We start from the raw sequence: 23,657 nt of genomic DNA, 5'->3' as shown, positions 1-23,657 counted from the left end.
AAAATATAAATAAAACCAATTTTGCTATGTGCTATGGGCTTTTATAGGTCAAGAAAATTGATCTTTGGATTCTCATAACACATTTTTTTCGCACAGGTTACTTATTTTAGATATTTATTTTTCCCTGAGTAAAATGGATTAATCACAAGTAATGACATTGGATCAGTCTTGCCTCTTTTAAGGATAAGCCTTTACTGTAATCTGCTTCCAAACAATTCCAATAAAATCATGGATTTTAAGAGTCAAAAAGTTGCTCAGAGCCTTCTTCAGGGACTCTTAACTTTTTCTGCCACATGGATCCTTTGAAACTCTGATAAAAGCAAAGCTATAGATTTCTTCCCCAGAAATATACACATGCACAAAGATTTTGGGATAAACACACCACTGAAAACCATTCAGGGACCCACTTAGGAACCCAAAGATCTCAAATTAAGATCCACTGAGATAACACAATCCTTTTCCTCCAGATGAAAACAATAGACCCAGGGAGCGAAAGCAACCTGTTTAGGGGCTGAAGACAGAACCCAGACTTCTGATACTGTTTACTCCATTGTCTCTTTAGATATCATTAAGTTCCCTTGGCCCCCAAAACTCCCATCTGTGGATTTCCTGAGTTTAGAAGAACTTCCACAGTACCTTGTAGCCTACCTTTTGTAATTAGAATCACACTGGAAGCTGGTTAAAGTTTACCTTTTACTTACTGGAGAACAACAGGTACAACGCAGAGTTCCTTATATTAAATTGGGACATTTTTCTCTTTTTTTCCTTAAAATCCAAACGGAAGTGAAAATTAAAATCCAGCAATAAAGGGTTTTCTTTTTAGTTTAATGAAATCAACTCTAAAATTTGCTTTTATTTATACTCTGAAATTTAAAATTTTGTTCTTCGTTGATCTTTATAACATTGGAAAGATTGAACTTACACTTTGCTCTGTGAATCTTTCAATGTTCTGTGACCAAACAATACATTTCAATCCGACCCAGGAAATTTCTGCGACTTGTGCCCACTCAGTTTTGCAGTTTGGAACAGAATTCTTGCTCCCAATCCAGAGATTGAGAGAAATGAAAGAGGACCCAGAAAGCCTTTTCTTCTGTGTGAAAGGCCTGATCCTAAGTGGAGCAATCAATAAAGAAAAGGGCTCAAGCTGCAGCCTACAAATTCCTTAGAGTTTAATGTGTTCAGGATGAGGTGAAGAAACTACATAAACCCGTGAATAGACATGCAATAGAAGCCATGTGTATAGGCATTCTGTCCCTAAAGGTTTTGCTAGGTACTTACCAAGCTATTCCTTCTGTGCAATCATCTTTCGTTTCTCTACTTACATGGATGAAAGCTTACATTCACTGAACACTTATGTGCCAGCTATTGTTCTAAACCCATGACATTATTTAATCTTCACGACAATTCTTTAAGGTAGTCTTATTACTATGCCCATTTTATAGATGAGCAAACAAGTTTTCAGCGGCCAAGAAATGAGCAAGGTCATATAACTTGTAAATCACGAAACTGAGCATCAGATACAAGCATCTAGCTGCACTTCCTGAGTGTGTACGTCCTACTCTGATAAAATAAGTAAGTAGAGATACACTGAAGACTGGGAAAGAATACTGTTGGCTGATTCCTCAGGCAATTTTTTTCGATATTGTATTGTTATCACAGAAACCTCCAGCCTCTCTCATTGATGGACGGTAGGAGTGACACATGGAGTGAACCAGGAGTTTATGGTAGGAACAAGGCTGACGGGAAGACAGGGCAGGAGTGGGGTGGAGGCGTGCTTTTCGAAGCGTGTCGGGGGAAAGAGAAGGCGCGGCGCGGGTCGTGGGGGTCTCCACTGTCTGCAGTCCCAGCATGGCTCCTGGAGCTCTTTGGGTGGCTGCTGACCCCGACATCGCGGCAGCCCGCCCCCAGCACCCCGCTGTCCAATCAGCGGCGCGGCCTGGCCCCGCCACTCGGCGCCGGCCATATAGGCCTCCTCCTGGCGCGCCTCCGCACCGCATTGGTGGACCGGCCCCCGGCCAGTCCCTGGGCGTTGTGGCCGCCACCGCAGGTTCCGCCTCTCGTTCCCTCTGCCTTCAACGTACGCCGCGCCGCCTCTCTGTAGCCGCCCGCAGAGCGTCGCAGCCGGCCCCGGCCCCGGCCCCCGTCCGCCTCCCTCCTCGGATCCCTCGGTGTCCTCCGCGGGCCGGCGCGATGCGGCTGGGCCCGAGGCCCGCGGCGTTGGGGCTGCTGCTGCTATGCGCCGCGGCGGCCGGCGCCTGCAAGGCCGAGGAGCTGCACTACCCGCTGGGCGAGCGCCGCAGCGACTACGACCGCGAGGCGCTGCTGGGCGTCCAGGTGAGGCGGCCAGGCCGGTGCTGGGAAGGCCGGGCCTCGCACCGCCGCCGCCGCGGGCTTTGTCCCGGGACAAAGAGGGGCGGCCGGGCGAGGCCTGGCCAGGTGGACCTGACAATGGGGGCCGGGTGGCGCAGCGCTCGCTCTCTGGGGGTCCCGGGGCCTGGAAAGCCTGAGGAGATAGCACGGCCCAAGAGCTGGATCTCTTCTACCCTCAGATCATGGAGGGTGTGTAGGGAGTCGGGGCCTTGAAGTGCAGGTGCAGGTGACCCCGAAACCCTTTGGCAAGGGGGTCTTCTAGTAGCCCTGTTTTTCTCCACCATTTTGCCCCACTGATAGTAATGCTTGGCCCTCCTGTGTGTCCTTTCCCCCAAAGGAAGATGTGGATGAGTATGTTAAACTCGGCCACGAAGAGCAGCAAAAAAGATTGCAGGCGATCATAAAGAAAATCGACTTGGACTCAGATGGCTTTCTCACTGAAAGTAAGGACTGCCCTACACAACTAACAATGGAGACAAACACAAACATGTTAAGCAAGGGTGTCTGCCGAATGTATAGATTGCTAGTGTCCCAAGTTGAAAGTCCTGTGAGAAGGATAAAAGGACATAGAGAATAGGTTTTATACCTACAAATCTTTAGACCCTGAGAACCAAGTAAAACTCGGTGCTTTCTCCAGTTATATATAAACATCATTGACCCTATACTCTATGTGCAGGTCACACCTTGAGACAGACACCCTCTTTCTCACATGAATTTTGTTAGTGTCAACAATATGATTTATTTTAGAGAAATATGCCCCAAAACTTTACTGCAGTAAATGATTTGCTCTTTTGATCTATGCTTCATTTAAATTTTAGGAATTTGCTTCTTTTTGTAAGCAAGTAGAGAAAGACCTGTTGCCTGTGAATTACGTTTATTACAACATTATACCAAAATATTAGAGCTGGTAGGGGCCTTAGGATCATATTGTCCACATCACTTTGTGGAGATGAAGAAATGAAGCACATGGATAAGTGCCTTCTACAAATAAGTGGCAAAGCTAGGACTAGAATCCAGGTGTCCTGCTCTTATTTCAGGTTTTAATATCCTTCAGTTAAAAAAAAAATGTGAGTGCTCTCAGGTAAATTCTCTAGTCAGAAATGAAATGTGCAGACTATTAAAAGAATGTGCTAAATAAATTGCTGTGCAATTGTCTCTCCCCATTGTTCAATTCAAATGATGTACCCTGTCAGCATTCCAAGTGGGTCCTCAGAAAAATTCAGGTTGTTACTGTGACTCTTAAGTTAGCTGTTTTTCTGTAACTCTGATTTAAATGCTGTTCATCATCAAGGAATGAAGTTGCTGGAGAAAATTAAAAACTGGCAAATTTAAGTTGTGCTGTCAATGACATATTCACATTGGAACCCTGTGGAAGATTAAGGGCTTTTTTGTTCCACTTAATTAGACAATAATAGCAAAACCTTTGGACTCTGATTATCCAATCTAAGAATAAGTCAATCTTTGGTTATACTAGAGTAATAAAAGAACACAACACGTTGATTTGGAAGACTGCGTGGTACCTGTCTGGTAAGACCTAGATATGTTCAAATATTTAATAGTAAGGTTTTAAGAAGTTTAAAGTTAGAAAAATTTTAGTCCAAATATTCATTATACAGATGAGAAGAAAAGTTTGAGATGGTAAACTACCCCCTGATGGCAAAGCTGAAGTGTGAACCCACATTTCTTTCTGATCCCTGTTCCATTCTGTTTTCTTCTATGCCATGATGATCTCTTTAAATAAACTAGAAGAAAGACTCATGGTGCTTACAAAAGCCTTCATTCTACTTGAGGACCCTTAAGATAATTTTGGCAATTTACTCTTTGAGGGCTAGGTCTGGAATCAGATGTTAAGAGGTAGCAAAACTCAGTAGGAGCTTAGGCTTTGAAGCCAAACAGGTTTGAATCTGGACTCTGCTACTTACTAGTTATGAAGGCTTGGACTTTTCTGAACCTCAGTTTTCTCACCTGTATAATAGTGATGATTATAATTGCATTGTTTTGAAGATTAGAGGCAACAAGTGTAGAGGGACCTGATAAATGGTATACTCATCCTGTCCTAACAAATATTCGTGTTCTTCCCTCCCTGTTTCCTTTAGTGTAGTTTAGTAAATATTTCTATGAGTAGGTTTTTTTTTGTTTTGTTTTTTGAGGCAGAGTCTTGGTCTTGTCACCCATGTTGGTGTGCAGTGGTGTGATCTTGGCTCACTACAACCTCTGCCACCCGGGTTCAAGTGATTCTCATGTCTCAGCCTCCCAAGTAGCTGGGATTACAAGTGCTGGCCACCACGCCCAGCTGATTTTTGTGTTTTTAGTAGAGACGGGGTTTTACCCAAGATCAGGCTGGTCTCGAACTCCTGACATCAGGTAATCCACCTGCCTCAGCCTCCCAAAGTGCTGGGATTACAGGTGTGAGCCACTGAGCCCAGCTGAATAGATTTTTTTTAAAGTTGATTCAAAAGTGGACATTTGAGTTTTAGAAACTTTTTTCCCATGCCTTCAGGTACCAAGTTAAGACAGATAGCTGTTGCAGGAAGGGCATAAATCACTACCCATAATTTTGTTAAAATTTCCTCCAGATGTTTTATGACATATATATAAAGGTAATATACTGAAGCAGTATTCTTAGTCACTTGAATACCTTTTCACAATTTAGGCCGTATCTACTTAACCATGTATTATTTTCTTAATATAGTTTTAATTCAACTCACATAAAATTTATTTTAAAGGAAGACTTTATATCGCCTTCATAAATATAAAACACTATTTTTTATAATACATATTAAAATAAATAGCTATCAAAATATTTATGCTTCCTGAGAGATCTGTGGTAGTTAGCAAAGGTTTTCTGCAAGATTTTGGATAGTATTTTTTTTAAAGTAAAGTGCTGTTTTGGCCACTTGGTAATTCATTCAACAAATACTTACAGAGCCAGAAACTTTCTAGGCAGTTGATGTACATCAGTGAACAGAACATACCCAAACTTTTATGGAGCTTACATTATATTTAGATCATATGTTATAGTATAGAAGCTCCAGCCGGGCACGGTGGCTCATGCCTGTAATCCCAGCACTTTGGGAGGCCGAGGCAGGTGGATCATGAGGTCAGGAGTTTGAGACCAGCCTAGCCAATATGGTGAAACCCTGTCTCTACTAAAAATATAAAAAATTAGCTGGGCGTGATGGTGCGCACCTGTAGTCCCAGCTACTCAGGAGGCTGAGGCAGGAGAATCGCTTGAACCGGGAGGCAGAGGCTGCAGTGAGCCGAGATCGCACCACTGCACTCCAGCCTGGGTGAAAGAGCGAGACTCTGTCTCAAAAAAAAAAAAAAAAAAGCTCCATGAGCTCTTCTAAACAGACTTTTCTTTCCTACCCCATTTCTATTAATACAACTAGGCCAATTCTCAGTATTTGCAAACATCAAAGATTTTGCCTTTTCAGAGGTTTGGAAATCCTTACTCTTAAGTATCAGAATTAACATCACATACGTTGTGTTCTGGGAAATTCTTATAGGTGAACTCAGTTCATGGATTCAGATGTCTTTTAAGCATTATGCTATGCAAGAAGCAAAACAACAGTTTGTTGAATATGATAAAAACGGTGATGATACTGTGACATGGGATGAATATAACATTCAGATGTATGATCGTGTAATTGACTTTGATGAGAACACTGCTCTGGATGATGCAGAAGAGGAATCCTTTAGGAAGGTGAGTTCATGTGTACAAGCTGTTCCTTTTGATCATGTCAGTTCACTTTACCTTCCTGCATGAATGAGCACGAGAGGGCCTGAGGTCGTAGGCTGGATTGTCTTGTTCTCTAGGAAATCACCTGTTCCACTTCAGCAGTCATTTTGATGACTTCCTTTCTGGCCAGATTTAGGACTCTTGTTCTAGATTACCTACATGATCCTTGTATCTCTTTTTCTCAGCTGCATCATTTAATTGTCCTCATTTCCAGAGTTGCTTTTTAAATGTGTTTTGAATGTGTATCTCAATATTTTAATATCATTGAACAATCAGTTTTATCTTTATTAAGAAGACCATTATGGCCCATTTCCATTTTTAAACACATAGTTTTATATACTCACTTAAAAAAATCTACAGGTTCCACCTCTGTGGATTCAAGCAACTGAGGATCGTATCTGAAAAAGTAAGTATTAAAAAAAAAAACAAAAAACAAAACTGTGTCTCTACTCAACATGTACAGACTTTTTTCTCTTGATTATTCCTTAAACAATATAGTATAACAATGATTTATTTCTCATTTAAGTTGTAATTTGTATTATAAGTAATCTAGAGATGATTTTTTTGTTGTTGTTGTTGAGACGGAGTCTCGCTGTGTCGCCCAGGCTGGAGTGCAGTGGCCGGATCTCAGCTCACTGCAAGCTCCACCTCCCGGGTTTACGCCATTCTCTCGCCTCAGCCTCCCGAGTAGCTGGGACTACAGGCGCCCGCCATCTCGCCCGGCTAATTTTTTGTATTTTTTTAGTAGAGACGGGGTTTCACCGTGTTAGCCAGGATGGTCTCGATCTCCTGACCTCGTGATCCGCCCATCTCGTAAAGGAGAGGTCCCCAAGCTTTTTGGCACCAGGGACCAGTTTCATGGAAAACAATTTTTCCACAGGACAGTGTGTGACAGAGGGGGCAGGAATGGTTTTAGGATGAAATCGTTCCACCTCAGATCATCAGGCATTAGGTTCTCATAAGGAATGCGCAACCAAGATCCCTCACATGTACAGTTCACAATAGGGTTTGCACTCCTATGAAAATCTAATGCCACCCCTGATCTGACAGGAGGCAGAGCAGAGCTCAGACGGTAATGCCTATCACTCACCTCTGGCTGTGTGGGCCAGTTCCTAACAGGCTATGGACCAGAACCCGTCCGCGACCCAGGGATTGAGGGTCCCTGATTTAAAGTATTCAGGAAGATGTGTGTAGGCTATATGCAAATACTGCACCATTTTATATCAGGGACTTAAGCATTCTCAGATTTTGATAGGGAGGTCTTGGAACCAATTTCCCAGGAATGTGTGAGGGAGAACTGTGTAACAAATTGACCATTGTAACCATTTTAAAGTATACAGTGCAGCAGTGTTAAGTACATTGATGGTGTTGTGCAACCAATCTCCCCAACTCTTTTCATCTTACAGAGTGAAAACTCTGCACCCATTAAACAACAACTCCCCATTCCCTCCTCCCACTAGCTCCTGGCAACCACTATTCTACTTTCTGTCTCTGAATTTGGCTACTCTAGGTACCTCATCTAAGTAGACTCATACACTGTATTTGTCTCTGTAACTGGCTTATTTTTACTTAACATAGTGTCCTCAAGATTATTCCATTTTGTAGCATGCATCAGAATTTCCTTCCTTTTTAAGGCAAAGTAATGTTCTGTTGTATGTACAGGTTGAGTATCCCTAATTCCAAAATCAGAATGCTCCAAAATATGAAACTTTTGGAGCACTGACATGACACTCAAAAGAAATGCTCATTGAAGTATCTTGGATTTGGGATTTGCAGATCTCTATGGGATCCTGCTTTCCATTGTTTTGGGTACACACCTGGAAGTGATACTGCTAGATCATACGGTAATTCTATTTTTAATTTTTTGAGAAACCACAGTACCATTTTTCATAGTGAGTACACTCTTTAAAATTACTCCTTTTTTTTTTTTTTTTTTGAGACAGTATCTCACTCTGTTGCCCAGGCTGAAGTGCGGTGGTGTAATCTTGGTTCACTGCCTCCTGGGCTCAAGTGATCCTCCCAACATAGCCCCTCAAGTAGCTGGGATTTCACACTGGAGCCACCACGCCCATCTAATTTTTGTATTTTTTTTTTGTAGAGATGGGGTTTTACCATCTTGCCCAGGCTAGTCTCAAACTCCTGAGGTCAAGCGATCTACCCACCTCAGCCTCCCAAAGTGCTAGGATTACAGGTGTGAGCCACCGCACCTAGCCCCAAAGTACTCATTTTTTGAAAATTAATTATCACTATGAGTTCTAATGTGTCTCATGGTTTAATTTGTTGAAATATATGCTTCTTAATTAAGCAGAACTGAGGAAGACTAATTTTATTGGGGAATTAGTAGAAAATTTTTTCAAGACTTTTAGGAAGTCTATTAAACCAAAAGTATACCAACAGAAATGACTGTGAGCTTGAGGAATTGCTGTATCAAATACTTTTGTATTTGAAAACTAATTTTAAAGAATTAAAATATTTTTATAGGTACATGGTAGTTGTATTTACATACTTACAGGGTACATGTGGTATTTTGATATAACACAAACATAATATAATGATCAAATCAGGGTAATTAGAGTATCTATCACCAAGAATTTTTTAAAGATAGCTTTTAATGTGTAGAAAAAAGTAAAAATAAAATCAAACATGCTGTTGCAAACTGACCCAAAACATTAGTCAAGGGTGCTTGGAAAATAGTCAAGGCTCTTCTGTTTCTTAACTTATCCTGTTATGGTATATACCTTTTAATTTTTATTGTGGCTATAATTTATCTTATTAAACAATATTGTGTAACAATGATTTACTCCTCATTTAAATTGTAATTTGTATTATAAGTAATCTAGAGATGATTTAAAATATTTGGGAAGATATGTGTAGGTTATATGCAAATACTATGCCACTTCATATCAGGGAATTGAGCATCCTTGGGTTTTGGTATCTGAGGGAGGTTCTGGAACCAATTTCTCACAAATATGGAGGGCGGAGTGTATAACAAATTTACTATTGTAACCATTTTAAAGTGTACCATTCAGTAGTGCTAAGTACATTCACAGTGTTGTGCAGCTAATCCCCAGAACTCTTTTCGTCTTGCAAAGCTGAAACTGTACCTGTTAAACAATAACACCCCATTCCCTCCTTGGTAAATGCTTTCTAAATGTGCTATTTGTTTAGAATCATATTGGCCACTTGAACTCTGTAAGCCACCACTAACTCTAAGTTGGTTAATTCTCTGCTAATAACTACACCATCAATGTGGAGGTTTGGAGCTCCATCCTCAGAGCCAGTCTGCTTAGCTTCACATTTAGCTCCAGCACTTCACAGTTGTGTAACTTTCGGTACGTTTTTAAACTTTCATGTGCCTCAGTTTCCTCATCTCCAAAAATGAGGATAATAATTCCCATTCAGGCCAGGTGTGGTGGCTCACACCTGTAATCTCAGCACTTTGGGAAGCCAAGGTGGGAGAATCACTTGAGCCCAGGAGTTCAAGAACAACTGGGCAATGTGGCAAGATGCCATCTCGATGGATACATTTTCCCCTTAAAAATTAAATCCTAAGTAATCTAAAGCTGTATAGTTAGCAAATGCCTAAACAAAATTTAAAAATTAGATAGATGGGCATGATGGTTCATACCTGTGGTCCCAGCTATTTGGGAGGCTGAGGCACGAAGATTGCTTGAGCCCAGGCAGTCAAGGCTGCAGTGAGCCATATTTATGCCACTACACTGCAGCCTGGGCAACAGAGAGACCCCGTTTCTAAAAAATAAATAAAAATTTCTACTTTATGGCCGGGCACGGTGGCTCAAGCCTATAATCCCAGCACTTTGGGAGGCCGAGACGGGCGGATCACGAGGTCAGGAGATCGAGACCATCCTGGCTAACACGGTGAAACACCATCTCTACTAAAAATCCAAAAAATTAGCCGGGCGAGGTGGCGGGCGCCTGTGGTCCCGGCTACTCGGGAGGCTGAGGCAGGAGAATGGCGTGAACCCGGGAGGCGGAGCTTGCAGTGAGCTGAGATCTGGCCACTGCACTCCAGCCTGGGCGACAGAGTGAGACTCCGTCTCAAAAAAAAAAATTTCTACTTTATTTAGGACTATAATAGTGTGGATAAGTAGTAATAAATGGTAGCAGTTGGAGGGATAAGCAGTTCTGTTTTGATTTAAAAGAATATTGTTGAAGAAAGCATTTACAGTTCACATAAATTTATATTTAATCAACTTTTTAAAACTTTATGCATTTGTTAACTATCACCTTTAGATTAATTAGGATTTTCTTTTTTAAGGGGAAAATGTATCTTTTGTTTTTATTTGGGTCTTCATTCTATAGTGGACTAAAGTTAGTAAAACTCAGTCTTTTTCTACTTGTAAATACTAAAGGAAAAACAAGTGGTGATAATGAGATTTGGGATCATCTGTCTATTAAGTATCCTCATTTACTATAGGAATTAACTTATCTTAAACCAACTTATCTAAAGCCAAAGCATCGTATGATATGATTTCCCTTCCTAGGAACAACAGAGAAGTTAAATACAGTATTTTAAAATATTGCTGGAATTAGATTCTAATTGTGTTTTCTATTTTTATTTTTTTGTTACTCAAAAGACTTAATTACTGTCCCATTAAAAAATAAGAAGTGCGTGTTCCTGTATTCTTAGAAGGAGGTGATATAATAGATGGTGCTGAGAAGAAAATCTTCACTTTGATGAGATACATGACTCATAAATTGTTTATGAACAGTTCTTTTAAAAGGTGTCTGGTTCTAATTCTGCATTCCCTATCAGCTACTTAGAACGTGTTGATTATAACACTCTTCTTTTAAAGGATGAATTAGATGAATCTTAACAGCCTAAAGGAATTGATCGATCCCTAAAATGAACACTTCAATGGGAGTCCTTTTGGTTATTTTTTTTTTGGACAGCATAGGAATATGTCTCTATCTTCATGAAGTTCTAATCATATGTTTTTAGAATTTGCTGTAAGTAACTTCCTGTGTGTATGTGTAGTCCCAGCTGCTCAGGAGGCTGAAGTAGGAGAATTGCTTGAGCCCAGGAATTTGAGGCCAGTCTGGGTAACATAGTGAAACCTCATCTCTTTAAAAAAAAAAATAAGAATGTCCTAAAAACTGATGTGGAATGTAAAGATGAACCCAGTGCATTATTTTTCAAAATAAAAAATAAAGGATGAGGAATGAATCAGTCTCAGTTATAGACTAAACACTATACCTTAAATAAAATAATCGTAAAAAGTAATTGGATATGTGAATAAAATAAAGTTTTCTATACGAAAGTCGGTTAACAAAAGTCAGCTTGATATCTGAACTTCACCTTTTTTTTTTTTGAGATGGAGTCTCTCTCTGTCACCCAGGCTGGAGTGCAGTGGCACCATCTCAGCTCACTATAGTCTTAGCCTCCCAGGTTCAAGTGATTCTCCTGCCTCAGCCTCCTGAGTAGCTGGGACTGTGGACACATGCCACCATGCCTGGCTGATTTTTGTATTTTTTTTGTAGAGACTGAGTTTCACCACGTTGTTCAGTCTGGTCTCAAACTCCTGACCTCAAGTGATCTGCCTGCCTTGGCCTCCCAAAGTGCTGAGATTACAGGCGTGAACCACCATGCCCAGTCTGAATTTTATCTTACATTTAGTAAGTTTTCATATAGAGAATAAAGAACCCTTTCAGGCTGTGAAATGCCTGAAGAAGCATTTCTTTATAATATAAAGAACAGTTATAGTCAACATAGGATAATTAAAGTTTGGAGACCCATCTGGCAAAAGTTCAAGTGTTTTTTGTTTTTGTTTTTGTTTTTTGAGACAGAGTCTTGCTCTGTCACCCAGGCTGCAATCTTGGCTCACTGCAACCTCCGCCTCCCAGGTTCAAGCAATTCTCCTGCCTCAGCCTCCCAAGTAGCTGGGACTACAGGCGTGTGCCACCATGCCCAGCTAAGTTTTTAGTAGAGATGGGGTTTCACCACATTGGCCAGACTGGTCTTGAACTCTTGACCTCAGGTTATACGCCCTCGGCCTATCAAAGTGCTAGGATTACAGGCATGACTGCTGAATGTGCATGTATAAGCAGTATTTATTTATGTACGATATAACCTTGCATATGGCTAATCAGAATTTTTAAGACCTAGTCGTTTGTTCTAGTATCACACATTATATATTTCCTCATGTAGAATCATTAGTCTACCAAAAGATGGCAGTTTTGTTCCTAATAAGTTTCTGTTGTAATCTAAAAATAAATGATTATGTTAGCTTTTTTATTACTATACATAACACTTTTTACCTTCTACTAGAATACAAGGTTTTTATATAGAAGAAAAAGAGTGTTGAAGTTTTATGAAACTGACCATCTTTTTTGTTATTTTTTTAGGAATTTACCACTTTGTAAAAAACAGTCTTTCTGTTTTTGGCTTCTTTGATTTAATGTGAGCTATTCTTATTTTGTGTTCTTCAAATGGCCATGAAATGTGAACCAGAAAAAGCTACTCCTTTCACTTTTTTTTTTTTTTTTTAAAGAAATCTCAGCTCGTTGAAAGAGATCCTTTCTTTCCATAGGCAAATTTGGCCAAATTTAGCTCTTCTCCTGAAACATGGACCTTTTTGCTCCAAAGTGAAGGGTTCTTTCATAAGGAAATCTAAGTACTTGGTATTTTGAATAATGGTTTATTCAAAAAGAATTTGATTGACTCAGCAGAGTACCTCAAATTCTTGTTTGTCTGCTTTTTCCATGTTAAACCTGAACATAAAATACAAATTATTTGGTCTAGTTATTTAAAATTATGAAACATTAAGTTAAAAGGAGGTATTTGGAAACAAGTTATTATTTTTTTTCTGTCATGATTGGGTGAATATAACTGGCTTATAGAGTCTAGATGTTAATAAAACAAATTCTTTGGGGAAAGAGGTGAGCCTCTCCGCTGTAAATCAGTAATTGTAAAAGAACTAGTGTTTAGGTAAATGCTACCTGACCTTTATTATTCTAGAAAACTGAAAAGGGCATTTTTATTCAGTAGTGAAACACTTAAGAGCTTCTAAAATATTTGAAATTGTGCTTTAAAGAAATGCACAGTTTAATACATATCAGTTTATAGGAAGGAAAGGTATTCCCAGAAATTCTTAAAACAGAAATTATGCAGGATTAGCAATATAGCATTATTGGCTCCCAAGGTTCTTGATTACAGAATTACCATTGAAAATTTTATCAAAAGCAGCCTTGTCCCTGATAGCTGCCGAATTATTTAGAAAAAGGGGGGTGGAGGGGAAGATGGGAGAGAAAGTTGAAAAGGATGTGTGTTTATTAAACCTCTACATGGGATCCATTTAAACTTTTGATGTATTTATATCTGAATATACAGAATTAACACTATAAAGAGCCTACTAAGACTAGACTTCCAGGCTGAGCATGGTGACTCATGCCTGTAGTCCCAGCATTTTGGGAGACTGAGGCAGGTGGATAGCCTGAACTCAGGAGTTTGAGACCAGCCTGGGCAGCGTAGTGAAACCCCATCTCTATCAAAAATACAAAAAATTAGCTGGGTGTGGTGGCACACGCCTGCAGTCCTCACTACTTGGGAAGCTGGAGTGGGAGGATCACTTGAACCTGGGAGTTGGAGGTTTCAGTGAGCTGAGATTGCACCACTACTCCAACCTGGATGACGCAGTGAGACCTCATCTCCCCACCCAAAAAAAAAGGAAAAGATTTCCAAATATTAGGTACATATGCTAATATTATGAGATTCTCAACATAACAAGACTGTTTTTCTGAAACAATAATGTATTTTTGAAAAGTCACTTAGAGGACCAGAAACAATTTTTAAAAGCCCTACCAAGATTTAATACATGGTATAAATTTATTGACTTTTGGGCATGCAAAAAAGTATTGAGATTAATTATTAAAGTAGACTGTATAGTACTGTAGAAAGAATAGGGAGGATCCAAGTTCAGTAGTTTTGTTTGTTTTTTGAGTCAGGGTCTTGCTACGGTGTGAAGGCTGGCCTTGAACTTCTGGGCTCATGCAGTCTTCCCACGTTGCTGGAACTATAGGCGTGTGCCACTATGCCATGCTCAGTATTTTTAGCTGTATTTCTGACTTTTATCAAATCACTTAATCTGCTTTTCTATCAATGATCATTAAATACTTAATACTTAAGGTTTATTAATTGTGTAGTACGGATTCTCATCCCAATTGCTTATTAGAGATTTTTACCCCAATTTGATAAATGGGAAACCAGAGAGGTTAAGCAGTTTGCGCTGACACCACAGCTAGTAAGTGGCATTGCTGGAATTCAGGTCTGGGTCTATATGACTCTAGAGCTTGTGAGTCTATCCTGCCTCTAATACATGTATTTGTGTAGCTTACCTTCAAAGGGATGATGTGAAGATAAATGAGATAATGGATGGGAATGTACTTTAAATTTCACAAAGTTTGTATTTTTCAAAGTATTTAAAATGATGTGGTATACTAATGAGAAATTTTAATTTTCAAAGCTTCACTTAAAGGACAAGAAGCGATTTGAAAAAGCTAACCAGGATTCAGGTCCGGGTTTGAGTCTTGAAGAATTTATTGCTTTTGAGCATCCTGAAGAAGTTGATTATATGACGGTAAGAAAGAAACATTTTTAAGAGAATTACTGAATGACCAAAACTTTAAAAAAATATATTTTAAATATTTGTGGGTACATAGTAGGTGTGTATGTTTATGGGATACATGAGATGTTTTGATACAGGCATGCAATGTGAACTAATCAAATCATAGACAATGAGGTATCCATCCCCTCAAACTTTTATCCTTTGTGTTACTAACAATCCAGTGAACACTCTTTTAGTTATTTTTAAATGTATAATTAGTTATTACTGACTGTAGTCACCCTGTTATGCTGTCAAATAGTAGATCTTATTTATTCTTACTATTTTTTTTGTACTCATTAACTGTTCTTAGCGCCCCCTCCCCCAACACTTCCCAGTCTCTGGTAACCGTCCTTCTACCCTCTATGTCCATGAGTTCAATTGTTTTGATTTTTAGATCCCACAAATGAGTGAGAACATGCGATGTTTGTCTTTCTGTGCCTGGCTTATTTCACTTAACATGGTCCCCAGTTCCATCCATGTTGTTGCGTGGATCTTTCTTTTTTATGACTGAACAGTACTCCATTGTGTATATGTACATTTTCTTTATCCATTCATCTGTTGATGGACACTTGGGTTGCTTCCAAATCTTGGCTTTTGTGAACAGTGCTACAACAAACATCGAAGTGCAGATACCTCTTTGACATAGTGGTTTCCTTTCTTTTGGGTATATACCCAGCAGTGGGATTGCTGGATCATACAGTAGCTCTATTTTTAGTTTTTTGAGGAACCTCCAAACTGTTCTCCATAGTGGTTGTATGAATTTACATTCCCAAGTGACCAAAACTTTAAAACCTGTTCATTAAGTTGTTAAAATAAATCATATAACCAGAATTTTAAGAGATACACAGATTTAAAATGATCCTAATTCTCCCCACTTAAAATTAGGAGTGGTAAGGAGGCTTTCTGGTGGTGGTGAAGTTGCTTATTGGGAGGGAGAAGGTGAAGGACTGAATTTTTAAATCTTTATACTATGTGTGAGCAGCAGGCTTCCTCAGGCTATTTTCTCTCTCATAACTATGTTACCTTCAGTGCCTTCCTTATCCTTTTGTAGCTTTCAGACTTTTTTTTTGGTTTTTCAATATTAGTAATACTAGGATTTCTGTTTAATTTACAGCATCACTTATGAAAGCTTTTGGTCTGGAAAAACGTCATGTTTGGATTCTTCTTCATAGGGCTGGTAGGGGTGCAGCTGCTTATAACTAGTAATGTTTTTGCAATTTTAAGCATAATGAGTCCTCTCGTCCCTTTAGTATTTAAAAGAAGTACCAGTTTTTCAAAACTTTTGTTGAATTCTAAGTTTAACTCAACAAACATTAATTGAGTCCTGATTATGACTTGGCCAGGCTTGAAAGCATAAACCATCACGTTGGAAAATAAAGACTAATGTAACAAATAGCTTTTTAAAAAAGAGACTAAACATTTATATTGAAGTCTGTTGCATGACATCAGCCTCCAGCTATGTGGCTTGGTTCCCTGGATATTTCAAGGAGGGGAGATACAGCTTTTTGTTTAATGTGTCGTGGTAGACCCTGCTGCCTTGCATAACAAGGCTACAGATACATTTTTCTCCATAGCTCAGTGGTAAGACACTGTTATTAATACCACTTCTCTTGCCATTGTGAAGCTTCTAATTTCTCATTGGCACAGAATACATGACCCAGTTTAAGAACAGTGCTGGGTGTAATTTAAGTGCCAAAATTAAGTTGGGACAAGCTAATTGAGCCCAAGAGTGACAGGCAAAGGATGGTAGATCTTGATTCTCTGGAGAATAAGGAACAATTGAAGACTAAAGAGGGGAATTACCAGTAAAAGCAATGAAATAATTTAGGCATTATGTAATATGGCCCAGAGTTCTGTCTGGCAATGGTATGAAATAGATTTGGGCAACATTTTGAAGAAAGCATATGTAGGAATGTTGACTTACTAAGTAAGTGTTAAGGGAAGGTAAGAGTCAGAGATGGGCTAGGCATGGTGGCTCACACCTGTAGTCCCAGCACTTTGGGAGGCCAAGGCAGGAGGACCTATTGAGGCTAGGAGTTCAAGACCAGCCTGGACAACATAGCAGACCTTGTCTCTACAAAAAAGTTAGCCAGGTTTGGTGGCATGCACCTGTGGTCCTAGCTACCTGGGAGACTGAGATGAGAGGATCACTTGAGTCCAGTGTTTTGAGCCTACAGAGTCACTATTATTGTGCGGCTGCTCGCTAGCCTGGTGACAGAATGAGATCCTATCTTAAAAAAAAAAAAAAAAAAAAAAAAGTTGGGGATGCTAGGCAGGGTGGCTCAAGCCTGTAATCCCAGCACTTTGGGAGGCCGAGGCTGGCAGATCATCTGAGATCAGGAGTTTGAGATCAGCCCAGCCAACATGGCGAAAGCCTGTCTCTACTAAAAATATAAAAATTAGCTGGGTACAGTGGCATACGCCTATAGTCCCAGCTGCTCGAGAGGCTGAGGCAGGAGAATTGCTTAAACCCAGGAGGCAGAGGTTGCAGTGAGCCGAGATCATACCATTGCACTCCAGCCTGGGCTACAGAGCGAGACCCCATCTGAAAAAAAGAGATAGGAAGATATTGAGGAAAGTACTGAAACAGTTGGCCATTGAACAAGTCATCTTTAGGGAAAATGATTGGTTGTTTGATAAGAAGCTTTGATAAGAGGGAGGAACAGGTTTGGGGGCAGTTTGGGATGGATAGGGCGAGGTTTGCTAAAGGGGAAGCAAGGAGGTTGAGGTATAATGGCAGGCTGGCACATTTTAGATCTGGAGGCAGAACAGCAGTTCTAAGGTAAGGGCTCTTTTAGGGTTGTTTATGGATTAGAGGGCAAATGGAGTTAAAGACAAGGGGAGTACAAGATGTCTTTCTTGAGAGGGAGAGATGTGTAGAAAATAGCCTGAGTGTAACGCTGAGGTTGTATATGAGAGTGAAAGTGGAGTTCTTCACAATATCGGAAGCTTAAGGATGTTGAAGTTGAAGCTACATAGTACTTTAGGTTTTATTCTTGCTTCTAAATTCCAGTGTTTAGGAGGATTGTCTTGAAGACATGGACAACCAAAATGATTTTTCCTGTATAAGTACCTTACTAGCTGATTGCACCACTAGAACTCCAATAATTATCATTTATTTCTAAAAGTTCTGTAGTACGATTGAATCAGATGGCGGTGAGACTGAACATTTTGTACCTTTTTTTTTCTTTTCTAATGAATGTGGAATAGGAATTTGTCATTCAAGAAGCTTTAGAAGAACATGACAAAAATGGTGATGGATTTGTTAGTTTGGAAGAATTTCTTGGTGATTACAGGTGGGATCCAAGTAAGTCACCTGGGAGAATGTGAAAGGCGAAAAGGAATTGAGGAAAGAGACAGCCTTGCTCATTGAAAGGTCTCTTCGACAAGAAATTTAATGAGGATCTGTCTGTGCCTGATCCTGCTTGTTTCAACTGTAATGCAAGTTCAACGAATGGATTTATAGCTTATCTGAGAACACTGTCTTGCTTACTTTTACTTCCATGTCTAGAGTGAAACATTTTTCTTTCTTTTCGAACAAATCTAATTTTATTATCAGTTTAAATGGGGAAGGAAGGAAGGTAGATCTTTTTAAACAAAATCCTGTGCTGTTGCAGGTGGATCTTAAAAGAGATGGAAACATAAAATACTACAAATGCTGGTGTAAACACAATATCAGAAGCTTAGTAGAAGGTGAATAAATGTTTGAAATTAAGAGTTCGCTTTTATATAAGCAGCTGTTTTTTCAGAATGTTGCTTAAAGACACCAAACAATGCCATTTTTAAATTGGTCACCAGTTTTACTTATTCTGATAGTCACTTTAAAATTACACATGGCATTACTTTGTGAAAACATGTAAGAAACTTTGTATAGAAACATGATATACAGTAAAACATTACCCAACTCACATTTGGGAAAACTAGATATCAGAACAAATAGCAGTTAACAAAATTACTAGTTTGTGTTAACATCCAGTGATTTTAAAACTGGGTTATTTAGACTTGTGTCACTTTTGAAAATTACTATATATTTGTACCTATGTCAGGACTTTTCAGTTAAGTAGTTCTGTTTTATTGGGCTTTCTTTAGTAAACTTTAAATTCACTTCCTTTATTCTAGAGATATACCAAATTTTTTTTTGGATACACGTGGTATTCTTGTGTATGTATATTTGTGTTTTTTTATATTAAGCTGCAAATGAAGATCCAGAATGGATACTTGTCGAGAAAGACAGATTCGTGAATGATTATGACAAAGATAACGATGGCAGGCTTGATCCCCAAGAGCTGTTACCTTGGGTAGTACCTAATAATCAGGGCATTGCACAAGAGGAGGTAAGTGTTACAGAACAACTGTTTCTCTCCACCCCCTCCCCCAGATTTGGTGCTGGGGTTTTGATAGGAAAAGAAGTTCAAAATCTTAAGCCAAAGAAAGAAGTAATGGAGTTATTTGGGATTGATGCATTGCTGTGTTTTGAATTTACCAAGTGTTTTGGATTGTCAGGGAGACAGAGAAGTTAAGATTGTGTCATGTATTAATTTGAGAGTACAATGAATAGAATAATAGTTTATATTTACTTACAGGGACTCAAAGTATGTTATAATAATTTTTGCCTTGCTTTGATATATCCTGGATTGGATTTGAGTAGAGAGAGACAGAACCCAGCAGAAATGAAGAAAGGAGATAATGGGAAAAGCAGTAGACAGACTTGGTTACATGTAACATTTTTAGATACTTAAACAATAATGAGTACTTGTACACCTGGATAATTTTGACAAGTCAGATCACATTAAATTGTGAACATCTTGCTGAAAATACTTATTACAATTGATACTTTTTTGTTTTGTTTTGAAGGCTCTTCATCTAATTGATGAAATGGATTTGAATGGTGACAAAAAGCTCTCTGAAGAAGAGATTCTGGAAAACCCGGACTTGTTTCTCACCAGTGAAGCCACAGATTATGGCAGACAGCTCCATGATGACTATTTCTATCATGATGAGCTTTAATCGCCGAGCCTGTCTCAGTAGAGTACTAGCTCCTTTTATAATTTGTTACCAGCTTTACTTTTGTGATAAAATGTTGATGTTGTATTTTACACTCTTAAGTCTTACCACAGTCAGAATTATCTTAATGTAGATTATAATTTTGGTCTTTTAGGAAAAAAAAACCAAATACCTGATAATTTATTTCAAAACGTATTGAAGCAACAAAACATTAATGTTGTGCCATATGACAACGAAGTCTTTCCTACATACTCCATCCGTTTAGTACTGTATTGTGGAATATTTGAGTTCTATTTCCATACTTGAAAACATGGAGGATTTTAGAGTTGCCTGAACAATATTATTTAAGTAGTATGTGACTGAGCTATAAATTTTCGTTTTTGTTCTAAGTAGATTTAATTTGGGAACTGACAGGACAGTGTTTTTAGGTTTAGCATTTTGTTTAAAAACCTTTAAAGAAACCTTTAGAAGGACTTAGACCTCACGTATTAGTGTTGAGAAGGTCTGCTTAATTTTAAAATGGTTTCTATAAAGGATTTTATTGTATGAAATAGAACTTTATATTTTTGCATATGTATAGATAGTAATTATATTTAATGTATAACTATAGCATTATGGTGAGTGGAATTTGACATTGTCCAAACCTTTTTCATTTTTGAGTGATTAAAAATGAAATGTCCTATCTTTTTATATGTTTGTTTGCTTTTCTTTAATTTTTCAGATAAATATTGAATTTAGCACAGGTTTTGTGGTATTGTACATTATCTTGCCTCATCCGTTCCTTTATGTGGGTGGTTCTCAAAACTGTCAGATTATTCTTGCTGCATTTTCTTTTTTTTGATAAGGCAATCATAATATTGAATGTGCAACTGACACATTTTAATTGGTCTTGTATCAACTGTGGTTTTGCTCTTTGGGGCTGGAAATAATCTTGAGTAATGCAGGTTGGAATTACCAATATAGCTGGTCAGATATCAGCAGTAGAGCTCAATATCAGCTTCACTGAAATTAAAATCATACTTGATAAGCATGATAATCTATTTTAAGCTAATTCAGTAGGTCAATTTATTTACCTTTGGTGGAGATGGGATAGGGAAAAGTAAAGGGAGGAATTTTTTTCTAGTTCTGATGTACAGAGATAGTTTTTCTTTTTCTTCCTTTTTTTTTTGCTGAGACAGAGTCTCACTCTGTCTCCCAGGCTGGGATTACCAGGCGCCTGCCACCATGCCCGGCTAATTTTTTTGAATTTTTAGTAGAGACGGGCTTTCACTGTGTTAGTCAGGATGGTCTTGATCTCCTGACCTCGTGATCAGCCCGCCTCGGCTTCCCAAAGTGCTGGGATTACAGGTGTGAGCCACCGTGCCTGGCCTCTAGTTTTTCATTCTTTAAATCACTTTTATTTGTGGGTGAAGAGATCAGCTATGCATTCTCTTAATCACTTTCCAGGCTAAAGTTGTCTCATATACAGCACACTTCGCATTCCAGGGGCTCAGCAAGTACCTATGACTTTGAGAAGACATGAAACTTTTTTTTTTTTTTTTTTTTGAGACGGAGTCTTGCTCTGTCGCTGGGGCTGGAGTGCAGTGGCCGGATCTCAGCTCACTGCAAGCTCCGCCTCCGGGTTCACGCCATTCTCCTGCCTCAGCCTCCCGAGTAGCTGGGACTACAGATGCCCGCCACCTCGCCCGGCTAGTTTTTTGTATTTTTTAGTAGAGACGGGCTTTCACTGTGTTAGTCAGGATGGTCTCGATCTCCTGACCTCGTGATCCGCCCGTCTCGGCCTCCCAAAGTGCTGGGATTACAGGCTTGAGCCACCGCGCCCGGCCGACATGAAACTTTTTTGATAGAATCGACTACACCTATATACGTCTCTACTGCTGCATCTTTGCTGATGTGAGGTGTGCTTGCAAATTGTAAGCTTTCACACCTTAATGAGTGCTTGCTTACTCAGGTATCTAAAGTAGTACATGGTTTTCATTTTAACCTACAATATATGTCTGGCTATAGCAGTTTAAGAATTACAGATTTACCACTATCACTCATCTGTCATTTGTCAGCCTCACTGAAGCTGGCATATTTGAAATCACCAGTTTGACTAGTGTGTTGACTATTTGTTTTTCTCTCTAGCTTCTCCAAAATCTATGCCAGAATAGATCATCAGATACGGATTCTATTTCAATCCTTTGCAGAAATGCAGTATCTGTACTACTTTCCTTCCTAGCATAAAGAAAACTACACTTGCCAGCCCTCTTGTAGGTAGGCGATGGCTACTTCTGACCAGCTAAACATGGGTGGAATTAGTGTGTGTCACTATCAGGCTATCTCATGACAAACCCCTTTCCTCTGCCACAGCACTGTGCAGGAGGCCTCAGCTGAAACGGTGGAGCCACAAAATCAAAGTGGCTTTGATCTTGAGTCTGTGTAGGTCAGCTGGATCCACAGTGGGCTTTGTATGATGAAAAAATAAGCTTTTAGTATGTTAAACCACTGAGATTTGATTGTGCTTTTTTGTTTTTAGCCACAGCAGAGCCCATCCTGCTGTGACTGAGTGAAGATTTCACATTTAACAATTGGCTTTTTATAAGCATGCAGAGAAAAAGAATCGTCTGCTTGAACAGAGATGCTGTATCTACTGCTGAGTCAAAATAGAAAACTTTCTTTTTAAGGCTTTTTTTTTTTTTGGATTTGAATTTTAAATAAGACTCTGTTTTAAAATAAAACTTTTATTTTGGTTTTAATATAATTAGGATAATTTGAATTTATCCTTGAGCGTGAGAGTAAAAATAGTTTGAGACTTTCTGAATCATTGGCTGATTCTGCCTGAAGGACTTAATCACTTCCATTATTTGACTTCAGGTACAACTTCGGAGGGGAAAAGTTGATGGGATGTGCACATGTTGGCTCATCCATAGTTCTGATTGGGCCAATTTGCAGGACAGAAAATGACTGTCTAGATTATGATATAAATGTAAAGGAAGCCAGGACGTTCAGAGGAAAAACCAGCATATCATGTTTGCCTTACTTAGTTCTTTCCTTTGCAGTTTTAAAAATAGGCTTTATTTTTTTAGTGCAGTTTTATGTTGACAGCAAAATTGAGCAAAAAGTAGTACAGAGAGTTTCAATATGTCCCCTGCCCTACATATGCACAGCCTCCCCCATTATCCTACATCCCACACCAGAGTGGTACATTTGTTAAAATCGATGAAACTATATTAACATATCATCATTATCACCCAAAGTGCATAGGTTGCATTAGGGTTCACTCTTGGTGCTGCACATGCTCTGGGTTTGGACAAATGTATAATTACATATTCCCACCATTGTAGTGTCATAGAGTATTTCCACTGCCCTAAGGTCTTCTCTGCTCCACCTATTCATCCCTCCCTTCCCTGTAACCCCTAGCAACACTGATCTTTTTACTGTTCATAATTTTTTAAATTGTAAAATACACATAACAAAATTCATCTTAACCCTTTTTAATTGTACAGTTCAGTGGAATGGTATTAAATACATTCAAAATGTTGTGAAATTGTTACCGCCTTCCATCTCCATGAACTTCATTTGTAAAACCGAAATTTATATCTATTAAACAGTAACACCCCCTTTCCTTTTCCCTTCAGCACCTGGCAAACACCATTCTAGTTTGTTTGAGATGGAGTCTTGCTCTTGTTGCCCAGGCTGGCGTGCAATGGCGTGATCTCGGCTCACTGCAACCTCTGTCTCCTGGGTTCAAGTGATTCTCCTGCCTCAGCCTCCCGACTAGCTGGGATTACAGGCGTGCACCACCATGCCCAGCTAATTTTTTATATTTAGTAGAGACGGGGTTTCACTATATTGGTCAAGCTGCTCTCTAACTCCTGATCTCAGGTGATCCACCTGCCTCAGCCTCCCAAAGTGCTGGAATTACAGGCATGAGC

The 23,657-nt window shown here is 39.3% G+C and overlaps 1 protein-coding gene across 2 annotated transcripts; it reads left to right on the top strand.

Annotated features, from left to right (window-relative positions):
• Window positions 1-1,943: 1,943 nt before the first annotated feature.
• Window positions 1,944-20,430, top strand: RCN2 (reticulocalbin 2). 2 transcript variants are annotated; one of them, XM_033189307.1, is made up of 8 exons: window positions 1,944-1,961; window positions 2,122-2,334; window positions 2,708-2,813; window positions 5,880-6,076; window positions 14,596-14,709; window positions 17,947-18,043; window positions 18,928-19,070; window positions 19,591-20,430. In XM_033189307.1, the coding sequence occupies exons 2-8, from the start codon at window positions 2,191-2,193 to the stop codon at window positions 19,741-19,743; spliced, it is 954 nt and encodes a 317-aa protein (XP_033045198.1). In that variant the 5' UTR covers window positions 1,944-1,961; window positions 2,122-2,190; the 3' UTR covers window positions 19,744-20,430. The 2 variants fall into 2 exon arrangements, with proteins under 2 accessions (XP_033045198.1, XP_033045197.1); XM_033189306.1 differs by lacking the exon at window positions 1,944-1,961 and having other exon boundaries at window positions 1,968-2,334.
• Window positions 20,431-23,657: the final 3,227 nt, after the last annotated feature.

This window comes from Trachypithecus francoisi, unplaced genomic scaffold (genome assembly GCF_009764315.1).
Source record: "Trachypithecus francoisi isolate TF-2019V2 unplaced genomic scaffold, Tfra_2.0 Lachesis_group3, whole genome shotgun sequence".
NCBI classification, from domain to species: Eukaryota; Metazoa; Chordata; class Mammalia; order Primates; family Cercopithecidae; genus Trachypithecus; species Trachypithecus francoisi.
This window is presented reverse-complemented; position numbering and strand designations above follow the sequence as displayed.

Bases quoted from the DNA above. Each gene is read 5' to 3' on its own strand.
- RCN2 (XM_033189307.1), top strand. From the start codon at position 2,191: ATGCGGCTGGGCCCGAGGCCCGCGGCGTTGGGGCTGCTGCTGCTATGC. The intron at 2,814-5,879 runs GTAAGGACTGCC...AAATTCTTATAG, and splicing joins AGATGGCTTTCTCACTGAAA to GTGAACTCAGTTCATGGATT. The intron at 19,071-19,590 runs GTAAGTGTTACA...TTTGTTTTGAAG, and splicing joins AGGGCATTGCACAAGAGGAG to GCTCTTCATCTAATTGATGA.